General features: G+C 39.6%; 1 protein-coding gene across 13 annotated transcripts in view; it reads left to right on the top strand.

The window, feature by feature from the left end:
- The window catches only part of NCKAP5 (NCK associated protein 5), a 610,895-nt gene that overhangs the window by 408,969 nt on the left and 175,761 nt on the right, over positions 1-26,165 (top strand). For all 13 annotated transcript variants that reach the window (XM_083703012.1, XM_083703010.1, XM_083703011.1 and 10 more), the window contains 2 exons: positions 1,809-1,899; positions 15,609-15,758. In XM_083703012.1, coding sequence (XP_083559138.1) covers positions 1,809-1,899; positions 15,609-15,758 — 241 coding nt within the window. The remainder of the gene's footprint in view (positions 1-1,808; positions 1,900-15,608; positions 15,759-26,165) is intronic.

Raw genomic sequence — 26,165 nt, 5'->3', positions numbered from 1 at the left:
GATTATACTAAAAATAACAATTTCCACTGGACATCTGATTAGAATGAATTTCTTGCAATGGGAAGCAGGATAAATGTCAATTTAATGTAAAGCACTAAACAAATTCAAATGTTATCAAAAGTAACTATATTTAATTCTGACTGGTATGATAGATGAGGCCTAAATTCCCAAAGAATATTGCATGCTGGAAATAAGCAGTGGAAGGCCATTACTTTAGTGTGCTACTTGTGAGCAGCAGAACTCTTCTGTCTCTAGAATAGAAAGGGTGATTGGTCTTACCTGAAGTGTAGATTTGATAGGTTCTGAGGACACGAATGGACCCTGGTCTGACCCAGCAATGTGATTCCAAGGTTTTTGTCACTTGAAAAAAACCTTCAAATTCTATTTCAAAGGAGATTGTGACTAAACATTAGGAAAAAGTTTCTGAAAGTAAGAGATGTTTGACAGTGGAAGATGGTGGACACTCCTTTAGTGGAGGTTTTTTAACAGATGTTGGATGGCCATCTGCCAGGGCTTATTTGGTGGTGATTCCCGCATTGCAGGGAGTTGGACCAGATGACCCTTGGGTTCCCTCTCAACTTTTTGATTCTGTTCTCTGTATTGGCAGCCAGAGTACAAGTAGAATACTGAACAGAGCATCGGGTTTCAATCAGGAACCCTCAATTCAGAGCCTTATTCAGCTCGCCAGTGCTTATTTGTGTTTATGGACTTTGTTGTCCTAATGATAGATGGCACTGGCCCTGTATGATAGGGATACTCAGGAGTATTGAACATTTAGGAGCATTGTTTTATGCTTTGCCACAAAAATGCCCCTGAAACTACCAGAATCTTTTATAAATAATAATTTTGCATTAGTGGGTGGGGTGGAGGCATTTACCTAACCTCCTGGTGGGTGAGTTGCTGCTCAGTGGGTGGAAGAGGGGACAGGTGAGGCAGTGGGGAGGGCGGCATGTTGCATGTACACCAGCAGGATAGCCAGAGTGCAGCTGCATTTGCCTTGCCCCTGCCCCCCCCCCCCGGTAGATAATAGTGATTCTTCACTAGGAGGTCAAGTGAGCACCTCTGCCCCACTACACCCTTCATAGAACAGCTGCTATAATTATGGCTTTCTATTTTTTAATATGTTTCTCAACTTGAGCAAGGTGATTGGTTGTACAAAAGAACTACAGTGGTACTTCGGGTTAAGTACTTAATTCGTTCCGGAGATCCATTCTTAACCTGAAACTGTTCTTAACCTGAAACACTACTTTAGCTAATGGGGCCTGCCGCCCTGCTGGAGCACGATTTCTGTTCTCATCCTGAAGCAAAGTTCTTAACCTGAGGTACTATTTCTGGGTTAGCGGAGTCTGTAACCTGAAGAGTCTGTAACCTGAAGCTTATGTAACCCGAGGTACCACTGTACATCCCACGGCTCATAACCTCAGGTGGAATCCGTCTGGTGTCCTTGCACTCATGATTGAACTTTTGAAGAAGGGAGGATGGTTACTTTTTGACACTATTCCCTTCCCTCTGAGTAGCCCCATGCTGCTTCCCACCAGGTTCTTGAGGATGATTTCCCAATGGTCTGGAGCTGCTTTCCATTAGTGGGCACCACTGTTGGATAGGGGGTGAAGCATATTGATGATAAAAATAAAGAAAAATGCTGTATTTGTTTCATATTTTGCATGATATGTGCCTGCATATGTACATTCACAGACATGAAACAATATGTTCTTCCTTTGACTGAAAAACAGTACTTTAAATGATCCCTCTACAATGAGATTCTTTATTACAAATTCTATCCCTTCTCCCCCACCCCTTGTCCATAGAATGGAAGAAACGGTGAGAAATCTACTGCAGCGTCAAGGATCACCAGAGGCAAACAGCGAAAAACCTGTTACTGTAATAAAAGCTTATCAGGTAATACTGATATCAGTAAGCTCAATTGTCCGCTTATGGTAACTGATATAATAATTGGATAGTATAATGTGTGTGGGGTTGGAGGCAGATGATTTAGGCTTTGATACAAAGTTTCATCTTCAGATGTTTGTCAAAAATATATTTGAGGCAGAAAGTACCCTTTATGAAGACTAGCCGCAAAGTGTGAACTAAGTGAGAAAAAGGCAAGGTGTTGGCCATGGGAACCACAGAAATGTATTAAAGCACAGCCGAGGAAGAGGTGATTAAAAGTGACGCTTAGAACTGTTACCTCTCTGAAAGGCTGTTTCTCAGAGCTATCAGAAGTCATGATTTTTTGAGACTGCATGACAAGGAAAGGGAAAGGCAATTTCGACATGTGGAGAATAGAGAGAGAAAGAGGGAAGAGAAGGCAGACAGATGGGGAAAGTATGCATGGAGACAGAGGGGAATTAACGTGACGGCTGGGCAAAGACAGGAGGTAGCTGTGAAGAACTCTTCAGCGCTTTCATGTGAACATGTATTTAAGTTTATTAATATCTCTGTGTGTGAAGTGCATGCATGCAGACGCTCATGGGGATGTGGGGCTTGTGGCATATGCATGCAATTTATACATGGGGCGGCTTCTTAAAATGATTCAGAAATTTCAGCTGGTGCAAAATTTTGTGGCCACATTGTTCACCAGAACAAGCAGTATCCTGATTTGGACGTTACCAGTGCATAGATAACAATGGCCAGGCTACCCTGGTCCAGAAAGTGCCACAGCTATCTTGCCAGCTGAAGCTGACAGAAAGTATTCCTAGTCACCTGGGCCTCTAGCAACAAACAGTAGCACTCCCAGACTACAGACTTTCTGTTTCAAAGGTAGTACACCACCATCCAAAACAGGTTTGCATTTTATGGGTATGAGTAAGCATGTTGATTATGCATATGTGCATATGTGTAGAGAACACTAGTTCTAGTATGTATGTATGTATGTATGTATGTATATGCAAATAGATAGTGTGTAGTTTGCAAGTGTTTATATGGACCATGTGCACACAAGTGGATGTATAAATAGTCATATGTGCAGAAGTATGTATAAGAAAGTATGCAGAAAGCCTGGAATGCTCCCTTGTTGCCCTTCATCATAACACCAGTGGAGAAGCAATAGTGGTGGATATTTCAGCCGATAATCATAATCATCATTTATTTGTATGCCACCTTTCCATAGTAAACCATGTTCATGGTGGCATACGACATTTAATTTTTTTTTTACAAAAGCCCTTAAGCATCCTCAGCAGCATGTATTTCCTGATTCACAGCAAGATCATTTCTGTTACCTTCAGCAGTAACAGTTGATGCTATAAGGAGGTGGCCAAAGGTGGACCTCCCTCTCTTCTCACAGTGAAAGATATCTGCTATCTTTTGTAGCTCCTGGAAGGCTGTTTGCAGGATCCTAGGGTTGTACTGTCATTTTAATTAAGTGCCAGTGCTGCCTTTTAGAAGTTGCATAATGTTTCTTATCAGTGCCATAATGAAGGACATTAGTAAAATGCACCTCTAAGTTAAATTATGATGACTAGTTTTCCAATTTGTTTTTGATCAAGTGTTATAGGAAGAAATGAGGAAACGCAGGGTGTTCGTTTTGAATATGACTCTCAGCAAGAGCTGATGAAACTATTCTATATTACCTCACACCATGCTAAGTTAGTTTTACTGTGTGCAGCCTGTTCAAATTAGTATTTGAGTAGTCATAAAAGGTACTTCTTTGCAATAAACACTTTTGATCTATTGACCACCAGCTGCATATTTGTTTTTTGCTTCTCAAACCTAATTATTGTTCTGGGATATATAAAACTGAGTTCTTATTACAATATCAATATCCCTGACTCTAGAATAAATATTGCTGCTAATGAACTTTAAATGTTGCACGGTAGTCATGTCAGTGGAATAGTAATCAGATGTGCACGGAAACATGCGTGTGTTATCATTGTTTTGTTAGGCCTTGTCAAGAGTTCTTCTTTAAAAATAGGAAGTTTTGAGGACTTGCTTGTGGTAACTACATAAGTTTATAAACTACGCTTTTGCCATATACATTAATTTTTGAGTCATGGGCGCAAATAATATAACGCTCAGTTACTCCTGGATTGACTTTGTATAGCACTGTAACTAAGAGCAAAGTTACCTGAATATGGAGAGATTAAATACAGCATGTTGTACATTTTCTATATATTGATTACATTTTGTGGAGCTCATCTAGCATTGTCCAAGCTTGGCACTTGGGTACGAGCTGGACTATAGGTGGTGTTCAACTAAGGGTTGCTCACATTAGACACATTAAATTAATGAGCATTACTGTTAGGTCCATTAGTTTCTATAGGTCTACTCTGAGTAAAACTTGGTTGAAATACCCCCCTAGTAGGCTAATGTTCCTGAGTTGTGGTCAAGGATGGAGTGGAATGTGGATCCCTAATTACCTGGTGAGTCAGGATAAGATGATGTGTCTTCCAGTACTGGGCCTGGTGCAGATGTCACTGACTGTAACGGGTTCCTGAAGGCAAGGCACCATTGCATCTGCTGCATGTAAAGATAAGTAATATACACATAGGCTCTTCACAACTACTGCTCAGTGGCAACATGCCAGTGGAACATAGTCTTTTGCAGTCTATGTTACTTCTATCCTTAAGACTGGGCTAGTCCATGTGTCACTTTAAGTTAGAGTTAAGCATTTATAGATGAGCATGCAGCATGGTGCATGAGGCTTAAAATCACTCTCCCGTGCTTCTTTCGCTGCCACATTGCAAGGAGCCAAGCCATGGTTTCAAGGTGAATGTGCAGCATGCTGGTCCATGGGACTAAAATCAGGGTTGCTTCATTCTTCCCCCGCTCCTTCCATGGCTTAACTTCATATCTGAAAATGGGCATGGATTTGTTTCCACCAAAGGAACCAGAAGTGTTAAGCAAATAACAAACGTTAGTAACAGCTCATGGTTCTTAGGAGAAAAGCAACACAGGTGTCCAGGTTCAGATTCAGGTAATGGCTTAGGTTCTGGCAGTGCAGGGGAAGCAAGGGAGGAGCATAGTGGTTGTGATGTTAGCTTGCTGCACCAGTAAGTTGTGCATTCATTTTTAAACCATAGTTAAGCTTAACTAGGCCACTAAGTATAGAAGCTAAGCTTTGAAAACTGGAATTAAAGTTTTGCTTCTGAAAATGTTTGGCAGCACATCAGGTGCTTTTGCTGAAGTATTATTCTCAGGCAAAGCTAAAGCTATAGAGGAAGCAGCAACTGAGCATTAGTTTCCTCCCCCGCCCCTAGCACCTACTGCTTATGATTTCATGGCTATAGTTTTCAACTTCGTTTCGAAGCTCTTTCTGGTGCAAACAATTCCTTGTTCCAGTGCATATCTCCCCTGTGATCTTGGACAAGCCATACAATTTCTGCCTCTTTGTAACTTATTTCCCTATCTTGAAAAGAAAGACAATATTATTTCACACCTCTCAGAATAGAAAAAAGGGTACCTTCATTGGTGTCTGTGCAAATATATTCATGGCAGGGTCTTTGATGTTCCATTATGAACTTGAAAAGTGGCTCTGCTCACAGAGGTTTGATGCAGTATGCAAAATTTTCTGATTAAAAATGAGGCAGCTTCAAGTGAAAATTAAAGCTTAAAAAGGTAAATGAGCTTGCTTTCAGTTTTGAATTAAATAAATATTCACATTTAATATGCAAAACACATGGAAACAAAAGCTGTTCAATTGGCACCTCTCTGCTTCATATTTATAGTTGATTTTAAGCATGAGGACTGGTGTTGGATAGAAGATAAAATAATAGTTTTATCTTTTCACATAAATATGCAAGGAGAATGTATGTAACTAGGAAGTGAATGAGGCTGTAAGTAGTATTGTTAGGAAATTATTTATTTATTAAATATCAATAGTGTTCTTCACCTGAAGATCATAGGGCAGTTTACATTATAAAAAATAAAAAAAAAATGCACAACATAGTAACGAAAAGAACCAACCAGCGCCCTTCCCAACCCCAGTTTAAAAGGCCATAGATTCCTTAATCAGCCTGGGAGAATCTGCTTCTTTCTGCTTCTTGTGAACAGAAGCAGAAAAGGCAGCACCAAAATGTTGCACATCTTGCTCAGGTTTCCCACCCACTATTCTGACTTGTTGCTGATGGTGGTAAAAAATAGAAAGGAAGCAAACACAGTGTAATTACTAGGCCTGTTCTCAGGATGGTAGATGAAGAATAGAAGAAGATTATTTTATGCTCAGGCTTTCAGAATCTCCCACAAAGGGGCTGTCTTTCCAGAAGAGAGGAGTTTGGCTTAGGGAACAGAGCAGAGTCGGCCCTGAAAGTAGAAATGATGAGTTATGGCACTGGCATAAAATTGGAATCCAAACTTTGTGTTGAATGAAAGAAGTCAAAACTAGAGAACCAGACTTCTAGAAGAAAAAAGGCACAGTTGACCTACCAGGTTGCTTTGTCTTTAGTTTTCTTCCTCCTTTTTACAGATAAACAATGCTTTGACTCCATTGCAGAATGCCTCCTCTTAGTGATCATTCACTGACATGCACCAGGCCTCATCACTGCTGCTATGGATGGCACACATGATGCTCTCATGCCTGAGCCTTCATTTAGGTGGCCATTGTGTTTTGTTTTGTTTCTGTTTTCATGTTGTCTTAATAGTTCTTTGCTAATTACATAAGCACAAAATACAATGATGGTACTTCCATTGATGTGAGTAATTATTTCCTGCAGAAAAAAGGACAGCACTAGGAAACAGACTGTTCCTGGGGCCATTGGTCATGTAAATGCTCATTATAGCTGCATTTGAAGGGGTGATCTAGAGAAGTGTTTTTCACTATCAGCATTAATAAGAGCTGTTCCCTGTTTAACAGATTTAATTAACATTAGTATTGAACTTTTCTAAATATTTCATTTTACTCTGTTGCTTCCTTTTAGTCAAAGTACCTCTTAGGACTGAACGTTTTTCAACAGAAATAAATGTTGCTGATGGATGGAAGAGGCAATAAAAGCATCGTCAGAAAATTTATTAATGTAGCTCTGCAGAGCTGTTCAATAAGGATGATACCCTGCAATATTTAGAAGTGGTTTGAGTGAAGACTAATGTGAAGTAGATTTAGATTGATATGCCACTGGTTGTAGGTTCATATTAGAGACATAAAGAAAACACTTTGTTCTCTTATCCATCACAGGCGTTTAATCTAGGAGATTTTACTGCTCACTCTGTGTATACTTTGTAAGTCAAATGCAGAGATGAAAAAGAGGAGTTTTATGTGTTCTTGCCTGACAGCAGTAATGTTAAACTGTGAACAATTTAGACTGTTTCTCTCAAACCTTCTGATTTATCTAAATCCTTTTCTTTTGCTTCAAATTTTCAGCAGCTTGTGTTGAGCAAAAACAGTTAGCTATACAAGAAAACATTATTCTTGCATCTGTGATAGGTTGTCTAAAGCAAACACATATTGTGTTCTGCTCTGTTGCCATAAGAATGTGAAGGGAATAGTAATAATAATAGTGAAAGGAAGTCAGTGGTGTCTACATGCAGGTTTCACAATAGGTAAGTAAAATCAGTACTTTTATACTGTGGACTTTTATACTGTGAATTCTGATTTTCTTTCCAAGTTAGCTAATGCTCATAACTAGTTTAGCATTTTAATAACAACATACTATTTTGCCCTGGATAATAGCGTTAGCAGTCTGAAAGGTTTTCCTTTAATAAGGAGAAAAGGTTATAATTTTAAGTTCACTCAGAAAATAGAAACATGGAGGGTGCAGAAACCTCCTCATCATATACTCTGCAAAGAACTGAACTGAAGACAGCCCTGAAATTCACCAGAGGTTCCAATGCATAGCTTGGATTGGAGTGCATAAAATGTACTTCTTCACTTCAAGTGTTCCTGATATGGAATAGGTAAGAAGGGAGATTAAAAGTCCACATGCTAAAAATTCAGGAGGCATATCAGAATATCTCAGGTTGAAAAATCTGTACAAGGCCATAACAAACTAATCTAAGCAATGCCTAAGGACAATAAGACCTTTGGAACAAAACAGATGATTCTGAGAATAAAATAAGACTTGAGAATTGGTAGCAAACTGCTAAAGCCTCCAGGTGTATTAGGGGAATAGCTATAGCTCCATGGGTAGAGTTGATTCACACCTCTCCATCTCTTGGCAGAGTTGGGAAAACCACTGCCAGTCATTGTCTGCCAAGTTTGGGGAACATTTTTCAACCTGTGGGCCATATTCCCCCATGGGCAGCCTTCAGACGGCCACATGCCAGTGGTGGGCAGGGGTCCAAGGCAAAATGTGGATTGTGCGAGAACTGTGGCTCTTGGTTTTGTTTAGTATCTTACATTCCAGTCACAAAACAGAGGTTTCTATACATGTGCATCCACCCAGGCAAGTAAGAGATATTAGCACAGTTCAATGGACATTACAGCCAGGCAAAGCTACTAAATGAGGGCACAGAGCAGGACCAGTGAGAAGGGTAGCCTGGGTAGAGGGGTGTTGCCAGGGAAGATGTGGCCTAGGAGCCTTCCTTAGGTCAAGAGGGCTCCATTTGTTACCCAGGCCTGAGGTTACTCACCTCTGATGTAGGCAGTGTTGAGCTAGATGGGCCAACATTTCAGTGTAAGAAAAAGAAGAGTTTGGATTTGATATCCCGCTTTATCACTACCCTAAGGAGTCTCAAAGTGGCTAACAATCTCCTTTTCCCTTCGTCCCCCACAACAAACACTCTGTGAGGTGAGTGGGGCTGAGAGAGTTCAGAGAAGTGTGACTAGCCCAAGGTCACCCAGCAGCTGCATGTGGAGCAGGAGGAAATCAAACCCAATTCACCAGCTTACAAGCCCACTGCTCTTAACCACTACACCACACTGGCTAAGACAGTTCCCTACATTACCTATGTGGGCTTTGTCTTTACTGCAATATGAGAATTCCTCACAATGAAATAGCATGATTATTACAGACACACTGGCAACTCATCTCATGCATTCCTCATATACCCACCAAATAAATCATGGGCAGGATCCTATGAGAGAGAAAGCTAACTATAGAGTAAGCCTTCATAGAAAATGAAGTCCCATGCTTTTCACGCAGGGGTACAATACCAGACAGTCTGCTGGCTTTGCTTGCTACTAAGAACTTTGTGTTGTGTTTCAGCTTTGGGGTTTCGTCTTCGCTCCCCACTTTCTCACAGCATGATTTTTGAATATGCTCTTATTATTTCTTCTCCCTACACTCTGTCTAACCTCATGAACTTTTTATGAGTCAATAACAGAGATATATTCCTCAGAAGATCTTTTGAAAGGATTGGTGATTTGATTTTGATTTTATTACTTCTTTTCCACTTTTCCAACAACAAAAGTTGAGCTCAAAGCAGCTCATAACAGCAGCAATAGCACTGTAAATCAACATAATATTTAAACAGACTTGCATGTAAATAAAACAAATTCCTCAAACAATTATTATACAATTCAATGCAAGCTCATAGTGATTCAAACTATCAGAAAAAGAGTTGCTGAGCATCATATTCTCTCTTTAAAGGCGTGTCTTCATGCAGAGCAACAGCGTGATCCCAGTAAGATCTTTCATCGTTTTTAGTCTTTTTCACCCCAAGAGAAATAAATCACTTCTATGTTACTTTTGGAGAGTGGGTCAACAGGTTCCACAAAAGATACAGATTGTCTTTGATGTCTTGTCTCCTAGTGGTATTCTTAAGATATCTCATTTTCACTGTCCCTTCTGAGGAGTGCACCGGCCTCAGCTGCTATTTCTCATAACAGGGGAACAAGGCCGAGGCAAAGAGCCCAGAGCCCCATAGCTCTTGCCCTTTGGCTCATGCCAGAAGGCCCACACATCTGGCAAGAACCAAGCTTTAAAGTATCTGAAGAGGAGAACAGATAACTCCAATCAGATTAGCAGGCTCCAGGTGGAAACACACTACAGCCTCCCAACAAACTCTTCCCCCTTGATAACCCCAATGCCTACATAGGCTGCTTATTAAAAATCAATACTTCACTCCAATGCTTTTGTTTTTCTTACATTTCTCTCCTATTTTCAATCCTTATTATTCCTTTGCCTTGTATTTTGTTGACATGTCCTTCATTTACCATTAAGTTCTTTTCCTCCCCATATCTGTCTTCACTTCCTTGGCTATATACTTTATTTTCTCTTATATATCATTTTTGGACCTAAACTCGTCTTAATTTCCCTATTATCCATCCCACAGTCCCACCTTTGAAGGTGCTGCTGAATGCACCACTAGTTTTTCCTAGGGCACAGCCATTCCTTAATCATCTCAGATCAAGTTATGTCCTTTTGATCACCAATCCCTCAGACTCCCCCGCCCCCCAGCAACTGCTGATGGGATTAAACCATTTTATGAAAAGGACCAAGTTAGGAGTCAGGCGTAGGCATGAACTATTGGTGACATGCACCACCAACCCTAGCTTAAAGGTTCAGAAAGAGTGAAGATCTTAGAGAAGGAACACTGCTCAGTGGTAGAGCATATGCAAAAGGTCCCAAGATAAATCCCTGGTGTTTCAAGGTAGAGCTGCAAAGGACTCCAGCTTGAAACCTTGGAAAGTCACTGACATTCAGTACAGGCAAGTCTAAGCTAGGTGGACCAATGGTCCAGTTTGAAGTGCCACTATGGCACTTCAAGGTAAGCTGCATTGGAAGTGTGTGGATGCTGAGGAGCTAACAGGGTTAGGACTAGGACAAAGTAGCATGTAGGCCTTATAAAAAGATAGCACACAGTGGAAGAGAATAAACATGCCTCTTGTCCTTTTTAGCTATTTAGATACCAGCTGGCAGTGGCCTTTAAAATAGCCTTGATTCAATTGCGTCGTACCCCCACCCGAAAACCTTTTCAGTTTTTGATATAAACTGCTTGCTTCTCCACCATGATAGAAAAGGGACGGTACAAATTGTAGCCATCTGGTACTGAATAATGAAGCGTTGTAAGTTAATAAAGAAGGGCAAGCTTTTAAAATGTGCAAATCTGTGCAGAGTTGAAAATAGACATACAGAAAATGCATTGCGCAGTTGTCTGTCAGGAATAGGTTGCCCCTTACAGGTGCTCAAAAGATTCAGTGATGCGGTAACAAACTTCCATTCCTGATCTATTTTCTTCCTAAATCCCTTTCCTCATCTTTGTTCACGCTATCAGTAGAGGATATTTCACGAAGAAAAAAACTTTAAACCTTTCTATTTCATTGTGCTTTTTTTATTAATTGCAGTTGGTATAATTAAGTGCTGCTGCTCAGTTTTAAGGGGGTGTAGGACAGTTTTAATGAGATTGTGTTAATGGTGATTATTGTATTTGTTATGAATTCCTGTTTGCTGCTTTGAAAGGGGCTATTATACTCTAAAAGATTGGCATGTAAATCTTGTAAATAAATAGTGACTGCTAATGAACACCAATGAGAACTACAAAATTAGGCTGTTCATAGAACTATATCCCTCGTTGTAATGAAAGAGTGATACCCCCCTTTCAATGTGATTATCCTTTTCTTCAGAAAATGGGAATATCATAATGTTATAATTTAGTATTAAAGGACCAAATAATATTTGGCTTAGGTGGAGGAAGATCTGTGCTCTGGAGTTTATAACAGTCAAAAGAAATCCCTGAACTATTTCAATTTGGGCCTGAAATAGTGACATTTCAGAATTTAACAGTAACTTGGAGCTTTACACTAATTTACAATTTATGACTTGGCCTTGGCCTGTTTTGATAAATACGTTTTCTTTTGCTTTTTTGTTTTGTTTCTTTGGTCTGCATGGTAGATTATCCATATGACTTAAGAATGGCATGGACTTCTAAAACAACAGAAGGTTGGGACAGAATTGCAGTTCCAATTACTCTAAATGTAACAATCCTGTCAAATATGTTAAAGAGGAAATTTTCAAGATGGCCATGATTAAGTGGCATTGACTAGTGTAGCATCTTAAATAGTGTGACATTAACTGTCTCAGAAGCTGTCTTTGGTTAAGATGAAAGGCTGACACTAAGTGTCTATTATTTGATTGACATTCAAATGCTAATAATCAGAATAATTCAGTGGTGACCAATCCTTTTTACTAAGTGTGCCATAAGTCAAATCAAAAACTACATTACACCATGTCTTCAGTGCATTGAGATGGTTTTGTCTTTAATTGATGAGCCAGAAGTACATGTCACAGTGAAGGCCATGGGCTCTCCTATTAATTAGGATTTTGTCAGAGAGACCAGTTATATACAGGTGGACAATATGTTCTCCTACAAAATTTATCCCCATGGAAACTTCATCCTGCTGCAGAGAAATCTAGTAGCAATGTCACACATATTATATGTCTTTTTAAAGCCATTAGTAGTTAACCAGTACTCTTATAGACTGATGCTATTCATGTTTTATTAGAAATGAGACTAGTTGTTTTAGTACAACTGCAGATTTAATTTGAAAAATGAATATCCTGGTCAGGCCACAGACCTCTATTGTGGTAATGATGGGACTGGCAAATTGCAATTAATCTGCACATACGTGTATTGAACACAGTTGCACATCTTCTATTGATTTGTTGAGAAAAGTGATTGGCATTGAAAGCTCACAGCTCACCTGTGTCCCTTTTTTATTTGTTATTTCATTCTGTTCTGTTTGTTTTCTATAAAATTGTTCAGCATCAACTTTTTCTAGTATTACTTTTGTGCCATATGCGCCCCCAATGTATTTCTTATTTAGTTGACATTCAGTGCGAATTTTCAACTCTGCTAACTTGGGCTACGTGCCAAAAAAAAGGCCTAGAAGTATTTATTTATTTATTATACTTTGTCTAAGGATTGCTTTCTATAAAACCATAAGTCATATGTATCTGCCATGCACTTTGAAAATAAGTCTCTTTTATCCCAACTCTCTGGCAAAATTCTGGGGTCATGGTATATGCCATCATTTGAAAAACATATGAATTCAGTGAAATGTCTTTGTGAGAACTTTTGCCTGACACTAGCATTTATTCATTTTGGCTTTCTATCTTGTACCTAAAAAGTGTGGTCAGTGTTTGAATGGCACTTGCTATGAACTGTTGTTTGATTATTATTTTTTAATGTATGCCTGAATGAATGTGCTTATTTTAATTGCTTTACAGTAAATGGATTGTCAGACAAGTTTTAATTATTAGCTCCAATTCAGAGTAACATTCAGCTATGTTTAGTCATGTTGTTTTCTTCCTTAACAGCTTTGTTTGTGTGCTGAATTACAATATCCTTTTGGAGATTTGGTAGTTTGAAAAGCATGGTAATACCATGTAATTACCAGTGTACGTGGCATTTGGTCATATAAGCAAAAAAGGCAAGCCCTTATCCAGGGAGATGACAGCTAGGCTATACATGGGGCAGAATCCTGGGGTGGTAGACTGCACCACCTTGGTCTCGCAGGTGGAAAATAACATTTCTGTGTGCCCCTCAACAATCCATTCTGTAATCTTGTTCAGTGCATGTGTAGACGAGAACTTGCACAACAGAAAGGAACAGCAAAGGAAGCTAGTGGAAGGGGAGGGATGGGGAAAAGATGCAAGGGTAAGAAGAGCTGGACATGTGGTGTTCCAAACATTTTCATGATCAAAAGTAAGAGGCCTGAGAGTATTTCGGAATACTATGACTGTTTTGATCGCACAAGGAAAGTGTTTATGTATAGATCAGCATTTGTGCATAATGCAGCTTCTAGTGTGGATTGTTGTTTATTTATTATACTTATTATTACATTTATATCTCATCTTTCTTCCAAGGAGATCAAGGTGGCTTACACAGCTCTCCCCCCTCTCCATTTTACCCTTGCAACAATTTTGTGAGGTATGTTACGTTGAGAGATAGTAACTGGCCCACAGTCACCCAGGTGACCTTCCTGGCTGATCGGGGATTTGAACCCTGGTCTTCCAGATCCTAGCCCTGCGGTTCTCAAAGGGTGTGGTGCACCACATTGGTGTAGCAGGCAGAAATGGGAAGTGTGCTGGGAAGATTCAAGGGCAATCAAACTCATTGAGCTTGTATACATACTTAAGGGTCATATATAACAGACTCATTTATAATTAAATTTTGAGAATGATTCATATTCTTATGTAACTTCGTTGTTTTATAGTTTCTGGATGTCCCACGACCATATTATAAAGTAGTTGTGTTCTGTGTTATAAATCAAGCACTGCTAGTTGTTTCTTTTTCTTTCCAATATATTTCTTACCAATAAAAAATTTGGTGCGGCCCGAGCAATTTTTTATTCTGAAAGTGTGGCCCAGAGGGAAAGAAAAGAGAACAACTGTCCTAGCCCAGCGCTCTAACCATGTGCAAAAGATATCTGGATATATATGATTCTGAGAATTTTGAACACTTCCCCCTTCCTCCAATATTTGACTCCAAAGCTGGTATGGCTCGAAGCATATACAAATATTTTGTGAATAGGAATTATTAATATCTCTGCTGGTACCTCTGGGAGGAAACACAGTATATAGGCTAAACATGGGAGGCATCTGTATGACAGGGTTTAACTAACAGAAATACCTATCATAATACAAAAGGAGTTAGAAACCTAAATACACTGGACTGTATCCAGTTATGTTCTTTTGCTGACAGAAGGCTCTTTAATCCAGTTGAGGCTTCAAGGATCAGAAAGTGATTTAGCTGATTCTCCCTTTTCTCTGCAGCTCCTTCCGTGCTATTTAAAAGAGTTCACCAATCCTCAACTGATTTTTTCTTGTGGGGTGTATAGAGGACTGTAGAGGATCAGCGAAAATTGCCTGTCTATTTACCACAAGCAGAAGCCTCCATGTGATCAAAGAGACTTTAGTCAGTGGGTGGGCACAGTTGTTTACAGCACTCACATCTGAAAAATATTTATTTATTTATTTATTTATTTATTTATTTATTTATTTATGTAGAGCATTTGTACCCTGCTCTTCAGTCAAAAGTGTATTTTTGTAAGCAATCATATTTTAACTAGAAAACTGTATCACAGAATTATGAGAAGTATTAATTTTCAAAGGGTAACCATGTTTTGGTTTGCACGTTGGTTCAGAAAGTGTGAATTCAGTAGATTCACATTAAAATGTGAGCCAAGCAAATTTTCCACCTAACTCGAGCATGAGCAAGGTCTTAATTCAATTGTGGGGAGGTAAAGAACACATTGGCTACTTAGCAAAGCAAAAAACACGATGCATTCATGGGCTAACTGCAGGATTAAAATATAACCTTTGACCTTAGGAATTCTAAATGTGTAATGTTTTCTTTTCACATTCTGAGTTTCTTTATTCCTTCAACTGGCAGCTTTGGTTGTACAGTGGGGTGAGGGAGGAATTCACATCTTGATGATGATAGCTTCTATTTTGTGTTTCTGAATACTACATTGGAGAGAAGATGAGAGGACAAAGGGCCATTGTTTTTGGTTGTGGTGGTTGTAATAGAAAGCTCTGGAAAGGAAAGAAACAATGGACAATGAGTACTGTCATTTTAAATGATAATTCAGGAAAACGCAATGTCTCATTGCAGGTTATACACTGTGTATATATTTAAATATATGCAGGATGCTATTCCATGTATATTAGGTGTCACACTTCCACAAAGCTTCGAAAGATGCCTACAATGTGTGTACGTGTGATATTATAATTACATTGCTTTTTTATGTATTGTTTTTACCATTTTACTGATGAAAAAATACATTGATCTTTTAGGAAACCTTTACTCACGAGAGCAAGAGTCCTAAAACAGCGGTGGAAGACATTTGCATGTCAGTAGATAAAGATTCAAGGGATGAAAACAGCAGCGCTGAAGAGGAAAAGGAAAAGACAAAATTATTGCTGGAACGGCTGAAGGCTCTGGAGGTAGGATAAAAAGGAAGCTTTTGCATAAGGGGGTCTTCACTTTTATTGGTACTGAATCGTAGAGCAGTATAAATCTTAACTTTCTCAGTTCACCTAAGCACTTGGTACAAAGTATTTTTTGATCACGATTCATTAAACCAGGATGAGTGAAATACTCTTCATTGGAACCACTGAAATGATCTCTCTCTAATGTCAAGGATCATATATCCTTAAAAAGAAACTTCATAAATAAATTTAACTTGTTTCAAGCTTGAGACTAGCTCAGACCCACAGAGACTACAATACAGAAGTCTACGATTTAGTTTCAAGTGTTCTTTTTAGGGCAAAGATCACAAAGGGGCTCCATTGTATCCTTCCTACCTTCCCGTCTTCTTAGTGCAAGGAGTGAGGGCCCCAGCAAACTCCTGATGCACCCAGGTCTAGGAATTATATTCCTTAACTGCTACCAATGCTGCTGCAACTGACTGGAGTAGTAAAAGCATCTATCAACCAGAGGGCTTAAGTTTCGCTGCTGGAATGCGGAGTTAACCAGGGCTATTGACTGTCTGGCTCCAAAGCGCCCTCTCAGGTTGCATGGAGCCCGGACAGCCCTGTGGTTTTCCCTAGAGCTGAGGGTGATGAAACAATCGTTGAGACGGCTAGAGCGCCGGTGGTGGAAAACTCATTCTGAATCAGACCAGACATGGGCTAGAGCTCAACGTTGAGCCTACCAAGTGGCAGTGGTCATGGCGAAGAGAACCTTCTTCACCGCCTCTGTAGCATCTGCAGAAAACAGCAGCAGGAGACTCTTTCAGGTGGTTCGCAATCTATTGGAACCACCTTCGTCACCGGGGCCTGGTAGGGACCCCAAGATCTCCTGCAATGCTTCTGCAAAGTTTTTTGCAGATAAAGTCGCTCAGATTCAGAAGGAGGTAGACTCCACCGTGGGAGCAGGGCTGGGATGGGAGAGTGCTAGAGTTCTGTCTAGTCCTGTTACATGGGATCAGTTCCAATCTGTTACCTCCAAGGATGTGGACAGGCTACTTGGATGAGTGAAACTGACCACCTGTCTCCTTGATCCTTGCCCATCCTGGCTAATAAAAGCGAGCCGGGAAGGGCTGGGCGATGGATTCTGCAGGGTGGGTGAATGCTTCCCTCTGTGAGGGAGCCTTCCCAGACCCACTGAAAGAGGCGGTCATTAAACCGCTTCTTAAAGAAACATCTTTAGACCCGGCCAATATGCCAACTATCGCCCAGTCTCAAATTTAGCGTTCTTGGGCAAGGTGACTGAGTGGGTGGTTGCTGAACAACTCCCAGCACGCCTGGAGGATGCGGACCATTTGGATCCCTTCCACTCTGGATTCAGGCCTCACCATGGGACTGAAACTGCCTTGGTTGCGCTGGTCGATGATCTCCGGCGGGCTAGGGACAAAGGTGAGAGCTGTTTCCTAGTTCTGCTGGATCTCTCAGCGGCCTTTGACACCATCGACCATAACATCCTTCTGCATCATCTAGAGGGGCTGGGAGCTGGGGGCACTGTTATACAGTGGTTCTGCTCCTTTCTCCTGGGCCGTGTCCAGAAAGTGGTGTTGGGGGATGAGTGTTCAGACCCCTGGGCTCTCACTTGTAGGGTGCCTCAGGGTTCCGTCCTTGCCCCCATGCTTTTTAATATCTATATGAAACCTCTTGGAGAGATCATCAGGGGGTTTGGGCTGTATGAAGATGACACCCAGCTCCATCTCTCTTTTAAATCAGAACCAGTGAATGTCCTGTGTGAGTGCCTGGAAGCAGTTGGAGGATGGATGGTGGCTAACAGATTGAGGTTGAATCCTGACAAGACAGAAGTACTGTTCTTGGGGGATAGGGAGTAGGTGGGTGTGGGGGGGGGACTCCACAAGTCACAGTAGTGTTGCCAGTTGCACATCAACAGTGTGCTTGGGGTTTAATAAGTGGTATTAGTGCATTTGCTCCCAGAGCTGTGTGGTGTGGTTCTTGGGCAAAGTTCTTGAGTGGGTGGTTGCAGAACAAATCAGCGTGCTCATGGAGGAAACTGCTTTTCTAGATCCATTTCAATAAGGGCTTAGTTGGTGGTTCCCTAGAACAGATGGATGGGGGATGTTAATAATAATAATAATTTTATTATTTATACTCCGCCCATCTGGCTGGCTGTTGATGGGGTTACCCTCCCTCTGAAGGAACAGGTATGCAGCTTGGGGGTAGCTTTGGATTCTTTGCTGTTGATTGAGGTTCAGGTGGGCTCAGTGGCACAGAGTGCCTTCCATCAGCTTCAGCTGGTGGCCTAGCTGTGCTCCTGTCTGTCTATCCTCTGGCAACCTGTAGGTGAGATATTCTGAAGATGGTTCTGATACTGGTGCAGAATTCAGTGGCTGGGGTGCTCACCAGGGCAAGACAGTTTGAGCATGTTAACTGATCCTGCTCTGACTGCACTGGCTGCCACTTAGCTTCCAAGCTCAATTCAAAGTGATAGTTTTGACTTATAAAGCCTTAATCGGCTCAGGACCGTAGTACCTCAAGGACTGCCTCTCTCCATACCAACCTACCTGGACCCTGAGATCATCATCTTTGTGCTCCAGACAAGAGGTCTGGAGGGAGGCTACATGAGAATGAGCCTTTTCTGCGGTGGCTCCCTGTTTGTGGAAAGCTCTCCCAAGGGAGATTCAACTGGCCTGAGATCTATGGATGAAGTGCAGTATACAAATTTAATAAATAATAATAATCATTTTGAATGGGGACCAAGCCTACGAGATTCTGAGGTGCCCATTTATTTAACCCAAGGGTGACTTGTCAAGCAAAATGCTAGTTCTATTTCAACATATGTGCCTGAAAATGATAGACTGGACGGACACACACAGCTCAGATTCTGTATCCAAATCTTTAACACCCCATTTTAAAGAGACTCGATCATTTCTTGTCCATTTATCATGCCGCAAATAATTATATTACATAGCTTCATGCTCTTGTGTACATCACTTTGTAAAGTCAATACTTAACTATTTCTAAAAGAAATTATTGAGAGTATTTCAGTTGAACAAAATAAAGTAAAAATTATAATTGCATATTGAAGAAAAGAAAGTTGTATCAATATATATGCAAATAACTACTATTTCATGCATTTTTGTGTAGTATATAGGCATATAGCTGTTATTATTATCCAAATACATATATTGTTATTTATAACCTACTATATTTTTAATAACTATAAATATCATTACATGGTATTACAAATATCATTATATTTGTCCTTACAAACTCTACATCTGTAAGCAATCCGTTTATAAGTTGCAAGTGTTATCATATCTTAACTTTGGTTCACAGAATATGTACAACTTCTGCTTACTAGTATGACTGCTCCCCCCCCCCGCCCTTTTAAAGGTCAATATTTACTTAGTGGGTTGATGTTCCATGCAGACCTTTCTTTCCAATATACTTTCCAATATATTTCCAAAAAGTTCTGTTAGCCTAGTTTTTCACCTGTGTCCGTGTAGCTATTTCAGTTCTTCATTTCATTTCTGGTGATAGAAAGTTGTTTAATGAAGTCATAGCTTTTTATCAATTATAGTCAATTGCCTTGAAGAGGGAGGAGGGAAGCCCACAGTAAACCTGGCTATTGGAAGGTCACAGAATAGGATTTCTTCATTGATTCCAGTTTTGTGCTACAGCTTGGTTTAAAAAAAAAAGTGCCAATACTTCCAGAATTAATCTACACAAGCAGTTTTAAGGAGTAATCCATGATGAAAAATGAACTACAGGACCAATGCTAATAGTACCCAAAGATAATTAAAATAAAGTGTTGCTAATTGTATGTTGGTTTAATGTTATATATCCTTACCCTTGTGTATTTGAACTTGGTAGATATAAATTTTTATGTCATGCACTGGAAGCTCTGAGGTTTATTAATCAAGAGACACACATTTTATTAGTTGTGCAATTAGTGGGTTTAATCCTTTGGTATTTGGAGAATAATTAATCTTTGTATTTAATTAGTGGGTTTGAAAAAAAACAAAAATAGTTATTCATTAATTCTTCTAGTGTGGATGTTGGAGTTTTGGTATCATGTTTTCAAAATGTTTTCAGGCATGGGGAAATGGGCAGCTAAGTCACTTGCACAACATATATGAGATGTAGTTTCTCATCTCACTTTCTATAATTATAATATAAGGGTGTGGGCACTCATAGTCATTATTTGATGCCATGATAAATATTATCTCCCAGCCTGATGACCCTCAGGGCCAGATGGTACCAGGGCCTTTCTGTACCAGTCTTCCAAGGTGGAATGGAGAATTATGCCACATCCTCTAGACAGCTTAAATAATTCTATGTGAACATTGGGAGCAAGACCTGTATTATCAAGAATGTAGTCGTGCACAATGGGTGAGAGCAATGATTGTCTCTGTCTACTAAAATCCTACAGCTTTCCAGACACTCCACTTCTTGTGCTCTAAACATGGAAATCATAACATAATCCTGATAATTCTGAGAACCGCAGGCAGAGCACAACCCATCCTGACTGGAACTTTTATTTTTATATCCCAGTGAGCAGACTTCTTTAGGTCCCTGAACGGAACAAACTGGAATTGGCTAGTTTCTGTTTTTCCTGGTGAAAGTAGTAAATCTGAACTACCTTTCATTACTAGTTGACTGGATTAAGGGTTTTCCTCCGAGATACCCCTTTTTCTGATTTTCTCCCTCTTCTTTTTCTGTTCTTAGCTGTATATTCAGTTAAGGTCTTTGTTATACTTCTCCTTTGGGTTGGTTAACACATGCTGCTCAGGTGTGTTTGGGGTATATATGGCGCCCTTCTCCCAGAGGAATAATTAATTGAAGGTGGACATTTATGTGCCTAGGAACAGGGAGAATCCCTTGAGTACACTGCTTTACAGCCATCAGGAAGAATATGAAGTGTACAAGTATGGCAGACGTCCCAATTTCTCAACAATGGTTGTATTAATTTAACATCATCACCATACTCTTTTACATATAAATTATGTTAAGGAGAGCTAGTCATCCTGGACTGCAGTAGTTTCTCACTGTCACTAGATAAGCATTGCCTTCCCGTAGAGGGTGGGTGGGTATCATCTTCAACATATATACTACTCCCTTGAGGTGAAAGGAGTGGAAGCTATTCATGTTTTTTCTTTAAAAAAAAATACTTTTAAAAGTCTTCCCAAAGGTAGCCATTCATTCTCCAAGAATTTTGTGATTCTATTCAGCACAGATAAAACTAAAGTATGACTTAAGTTCAGCATTTGCCTTTCTTACCTGTTCAGTCAGTCATCTTATTCTATTCTATCTCCCTCTGCCAATTCTATTTCTGCTTTAGTGACTGATAAATTCTGTACATTTGCAATCAGAGGGAACAGATGATAATTAACAAATAGTTCCTACTCACTTATACTCTTGATGCCCAGAATTCTTGTCAAATTATGATTTTTTAGATATCACAGCTCCCTTGTGTCATGAACATGCTTTGCTTAGGAAATCCCATTTAATTTACTTCACTCGTTACAATAAAAACCTTATGGTTGATACAAAGTAAAAAAATATTCCCCTGTGTATATGGCCTTCTAAAGGAGATAAAACTTTTATGAAGTAGCTCTTTCGTGGTCTTTTCTCCTGATTGTTGTCTTTTAACAAAAGGTACTGAATTCAGTTTCTTATTTTGTATGGGGAAAAGAAAAAAATCTAAAAACCTCCACATATAAGGACATCATCACATGGTAGGCAATGGACATGATTCTTGTAGGGACACTGATGGTAAACTGGGATTTCCTGCAGAAAAAATTAAAGAAAAATTGAGTTTCTGGCTTTACACGTTTTTGTGTATACACATGGACCCCTGAGAACCAAACCCTCACTTATTATGTGAGTTACCTGTATTCAAATAAATAGAGAGGTTGAAGGAGAAGAGACTCCAGAGGCATAGGTCATGCAGTAGGTGCCCTTTCAGTGTGATGGCAGCTTCATGGTAATACTACAGGAATCTGCCTTACACCAGGTCAGCCAAGTGCTTCATCTGGCTCGGTACTATCTATGATGAATGATAGCAGCTCTTCACAGTTTCAAACAGGAGTCTTTTCCAGCACTACCCAAAGGTTCTGGGGGCTGAACTGTAGACCTTTTGCATGCAAAGTATGTGCTCTTCCACCAAGCTGCAACCCTTTCCTCTCATGTAAGTGCACTCTCGCTCTCTCTTGCTCGCTCTCTCTCTCTCTCTCTCTATATATATATCTAATACAATTTATATAACTCTTGACTAAAGAAAAATCTCAAAGTGGTTAATATGACCTCCTCTTGTTTAAATCATGCTATAGAACACAAGGAAGAAAAAGGAAGAGAGATATAATTAAATAAATACCTAAACAAGAAGATGAACCTTAAGGATTTGTGGCAGTTATTGGAAAATAAATATCTGGTAGAGCAGATACTCAGCAACAGAAGGAGATCTATTTGAAAAAGTATCACCCTTAACTTCCTTAAGCATCATTCTCAGTTGCTTACACAGCCCTTAGCAACATTGTTTTCCTAGCACTCGCCTCTTCTTCCCTTGCCCTTCCAGACCTTTTGTCATCAACACTCAATCCTCAGGGCCTTTGTAAGATTTTCATCCTGTTCCATCCTGGCACCAGCTCTCTGCCTGCCCATTTGTCCTCCAGCACCCACATCTTAGATTAACCTAGGTGTGATGTTTTCCCCCAACTGTTTGTTTTTCATGCCTTGTTAAAATCTTGTGACTTGTTGTGTCCCTATAGCAGTTAGAATGTTTGCCAGTGTTTGTGGTGGAAGTGTGAAGAAGTTTAAAAAAATTGGGAACCATATACAACGAACTGAAAAAAATACTTAAATACACCTTCGTTAAAAAACCCAAAGCCTTCCTTCTGGGAATGATCGGAGATGAGATTAAGAAAGAAGATCATATAATGTTTCAATACGCAACTGTAGCTGCCAGGATTCTGTTAGCACAAAATTGGAAAACCCCAAATATCCCGACCGTTAAAGATTGGCAAATTAAATTATTTGAATATATGGATTTGGCAAAAATGACGCAGAATATCAGACAGCAAAAAGGTACAAAGTTTATTGACGATTGGACTAAATTTATAACATACATGGAAACAAACTCTAGAGACATAAAAATCACAGTAGGTTTAATATAACTCTTGCGATGTGTAGATGTTATAAAATGAAAAACTGCAGAATGGAATTAATATTTACATAACCCAAAACCGAGATGGAGGGAAGTCAACCGTTATTTGTTGTTAATTAATGTTTGTCTTCTGGTTTGTTTATGTTTTTTGTTTTGGTTGATGTTTTCTTTTTTCTTTGGTGTGTGTTGTTTATTTCTCTTTTTCTTTTTTTGTTGTTTGGTTATAGAAAATGAATAAAAAGAAGTAAAAAAAAAAGAATGTTTGCCAATGTTCAGTGGCCTTGCAGCTGCCTGCATACATACACAAATGATTTTTAAACAGAGATTTGGATAGATATTCCAAGTGAATATGAAATACACCTCTCCACCCGCCCAGTTTCGTCTAGCCCCTTGACCACTTACAATACCAGCACAAACATGATGGGAAATCTAAAACTACTTCATGAAAGTGCCCCCCCCAAAAAAAATAGCAGTGACAATTTCTTTATGAATTATCAATAAAAGGAGTAATTCAGAAAAACAGCTTGCTGAGTTTTCAGATCTTCAAACATTGTTTGAACTTAAGCAACACTCTTTTGTTGTTTGCTTTACTGCTGCTCATCCATGAAACTCGCTGAGTAGCTTAGTCAGGATCTTTGTGAGCTGCTAGTCCCTCTCTTTTGTATGCTGAAACTTGTATGCAGCTTTGGGGTGGTGTCCCTCCACCCACTAAGTAGCACATGATCCAGTCATGAAACAAGATTCATTCTGGCTGTCACAAACTGACTGAGTCCAAGTTAGTAAAGGTAAAGGGACCCCTCACCATTAGGTCCAGTCATGACCGACTCTGGGGTTGCGGCACTCATCTTGCTTTATTGGCCGAGGGAGCCGGCGTACAGCTTCTGGGTCATGTGGCCAGCATGACTAAGCTGCTTCAGGCGAACCAGAGCAGTGTACGGAAACGCCGTTTACCTTCCCGCTGAAGCGGTACCTAGTTATCTACTTGCACTTTGACATGTGTTTGAACTGCTAGGTTGACAAGTTACTTAATAGTAAAAAGACAGTAGTAGCAGCAGCAGTAGTCCTGGTAGTAGGCAGAGCAATGACTTGCTGTGCTGGTAGAGAAATGTCCTGCCCGCTGCACTACTCAGTTCCACCAGTGGGGGAGCTCAGCCATCAGTAGAGAAGTCTTCCCCTCAACGAGGGGTTCTACTGGCTGTTAGCCAGTAGAAACCCCAGAACCAGGCATTTAGGGGAAGGGGGGCACCACAAGGGAGCTGGCACAGCAAAAAGGTATTTCCTTTCACCCCTGTGCTTCTGTTCTAGCTGATGTGAGCACCAGAGCTGTATATGCAGTGCTGATTGCACTGATCCATTAAGCTCTACTGCTGCTAGCCAGGAGTCATGAAAACATCCTAATTATATTTTGCTGTGTCATTTTTGTCAACATAAGTAATGAAGGTATGTTAAAGCTAATAAAAATTTTGTTCTTTTGTCCCTCATTTAGCAAGTTTCTACAAAAGTGGCTTCCTTTTTGCATATGAACTCTGCATCATTCATGAGCTGTGCCACTTGTGATACTGGTCCAGCACATGCACTAAATGAGGCATTGAATTATATAACTGCACATTGTCCAATGGCTTTTGTTCGACCAAAAGGAACTTAAATATCTACTTCTATTTTGTCATTCAGTGCTGACCAATTACTTCTGAAATGACAAGCCTGCTTGTGCTAGGCACTAGTTTATAGGGAATAGGAAAGGGCACATTTACACTCTTCCCATTGCAAAGGATAAAAAGTGCTTGTATATAAGTGACCGAAGGCTGTATTCAACCTGGCTTTCCCAGACCAAATTACAAAAAAAAAGTGGAAAGCAGTGAAAATGTATAATCTTGAAGGTTTCCAGTGAAAGTCTAATTTTATGTGTGAAAAATCTCATTGCTTCTGGCTGAGTTAAAGTCAGCAAAAGTTTGCTGAACTACACTTGACCTATTTTTTTCCCAGAGAATAATCTCCAAACACCTTTACTGATATTCCAGCATAGTTGTTCGCTGCCCTCTGTGCAAATCATTATAATAAATATTCCTTCTTATAATAAATACCAATTTTTGTCTATCTACACAGAACTCTAATAGTGTGTCTCCAAAATCCTCTCTAATCTTAATCAAATGCCCATAGGAAATGGCTCTATTGATTCATTTTTTGAAAGTAGCTATTTGTTGACCTTGCACCAATAATAAGGAATGCTGTTTGTAATGATGATTACCTTCCATGGATGAACCAAAATCTCACAGAGAGATTACTTTCATGTAATCCTTTAAATGGTCAATTTAAAGAATATAGGTTTTATTTTTTCAAAAAAGAAAAGAAAAAAAGATTCAGTGCATTATGTAAATTGCAGCAGATAAAGTTGTTTGTTGCTTTGAGTATTTGTGGGAAGGTACCGGTAACTTCTCTGTTCCTGAAGATATAGTTCGGAACAGTGCCAGTACTAAATTCACTGAGAACATCTGCCTGGTGGTTTTAAGCACTGCATCCAGCAAAAGTTTAGAGTATAATTATGCAAAGTTCCTACAGAACCTTTCCATTTTATCAAATGAACCTGTAGAAGTTGTCCACTCATTCCAATTAATCTGATTCATAGAAACCCCATCTCACCCTAGTATATTGGGTCCTCACATGTTTAGAATTTTTTAACTGCTTAGCTGCCCTAGGTCAACCTACTTAATCCTAATTATCTGATCCCTTTGCTCTTAATTCTTCTTCCAGGGAGATTCTTACCAATAGGATTCTGAGCTGTTTAGAGAATTGTCCCTGCAGTAATGAGAACATAGTCACAGATTCCACTGCTGTCCAAATCCTGATAATTAGCTGCTATTTAAGAGATGGCACTCATTCTTCAGCTTCAGTTGCAAAAGAAAAGAGACAAGAGGAAAGGAAAGGTGGGAGGAAAGTATACAGAATATAGATTGGTGGGGGAATTGGGATCCCCCCCCCTTTTAAACTTCAGTGCTATTTTCTTGCAGTACTTTAAACATATCATTTCTCACCTATCACATTTGAATATGCAATATCTAAAAATAAATATTAGAATTTAAATAGTCATGTATTATAGTTTGTTTGTTTGTTTACATACCATCCATCATCCTCTGGGCAGTTTATATAGTGCAAATTACAAAATATAATCCAAATGGTGTTTTTTAAAGGTAATTAAAATAAAATAAAACTAGTTATAAGCACAATACAAAGCCTATTCGAACTGCAGTTAAATAATTAATTGCTAT

Source organism: Podarcis gaigeae (genome assembly GCF_964106915.1).
Source record: "Podarcis gaigeae genome assembly, chromosome: 1".
Taxonomy (NCBI): Eukaryota; Metazoa; Chordata; class Lepidosauria; order Squamata; family Lacertidae; genus Podarcis; species Podarcis gaigeae.
This window is presented reverse-complemented; position numbering and strand designations above follow the sequence as displayed.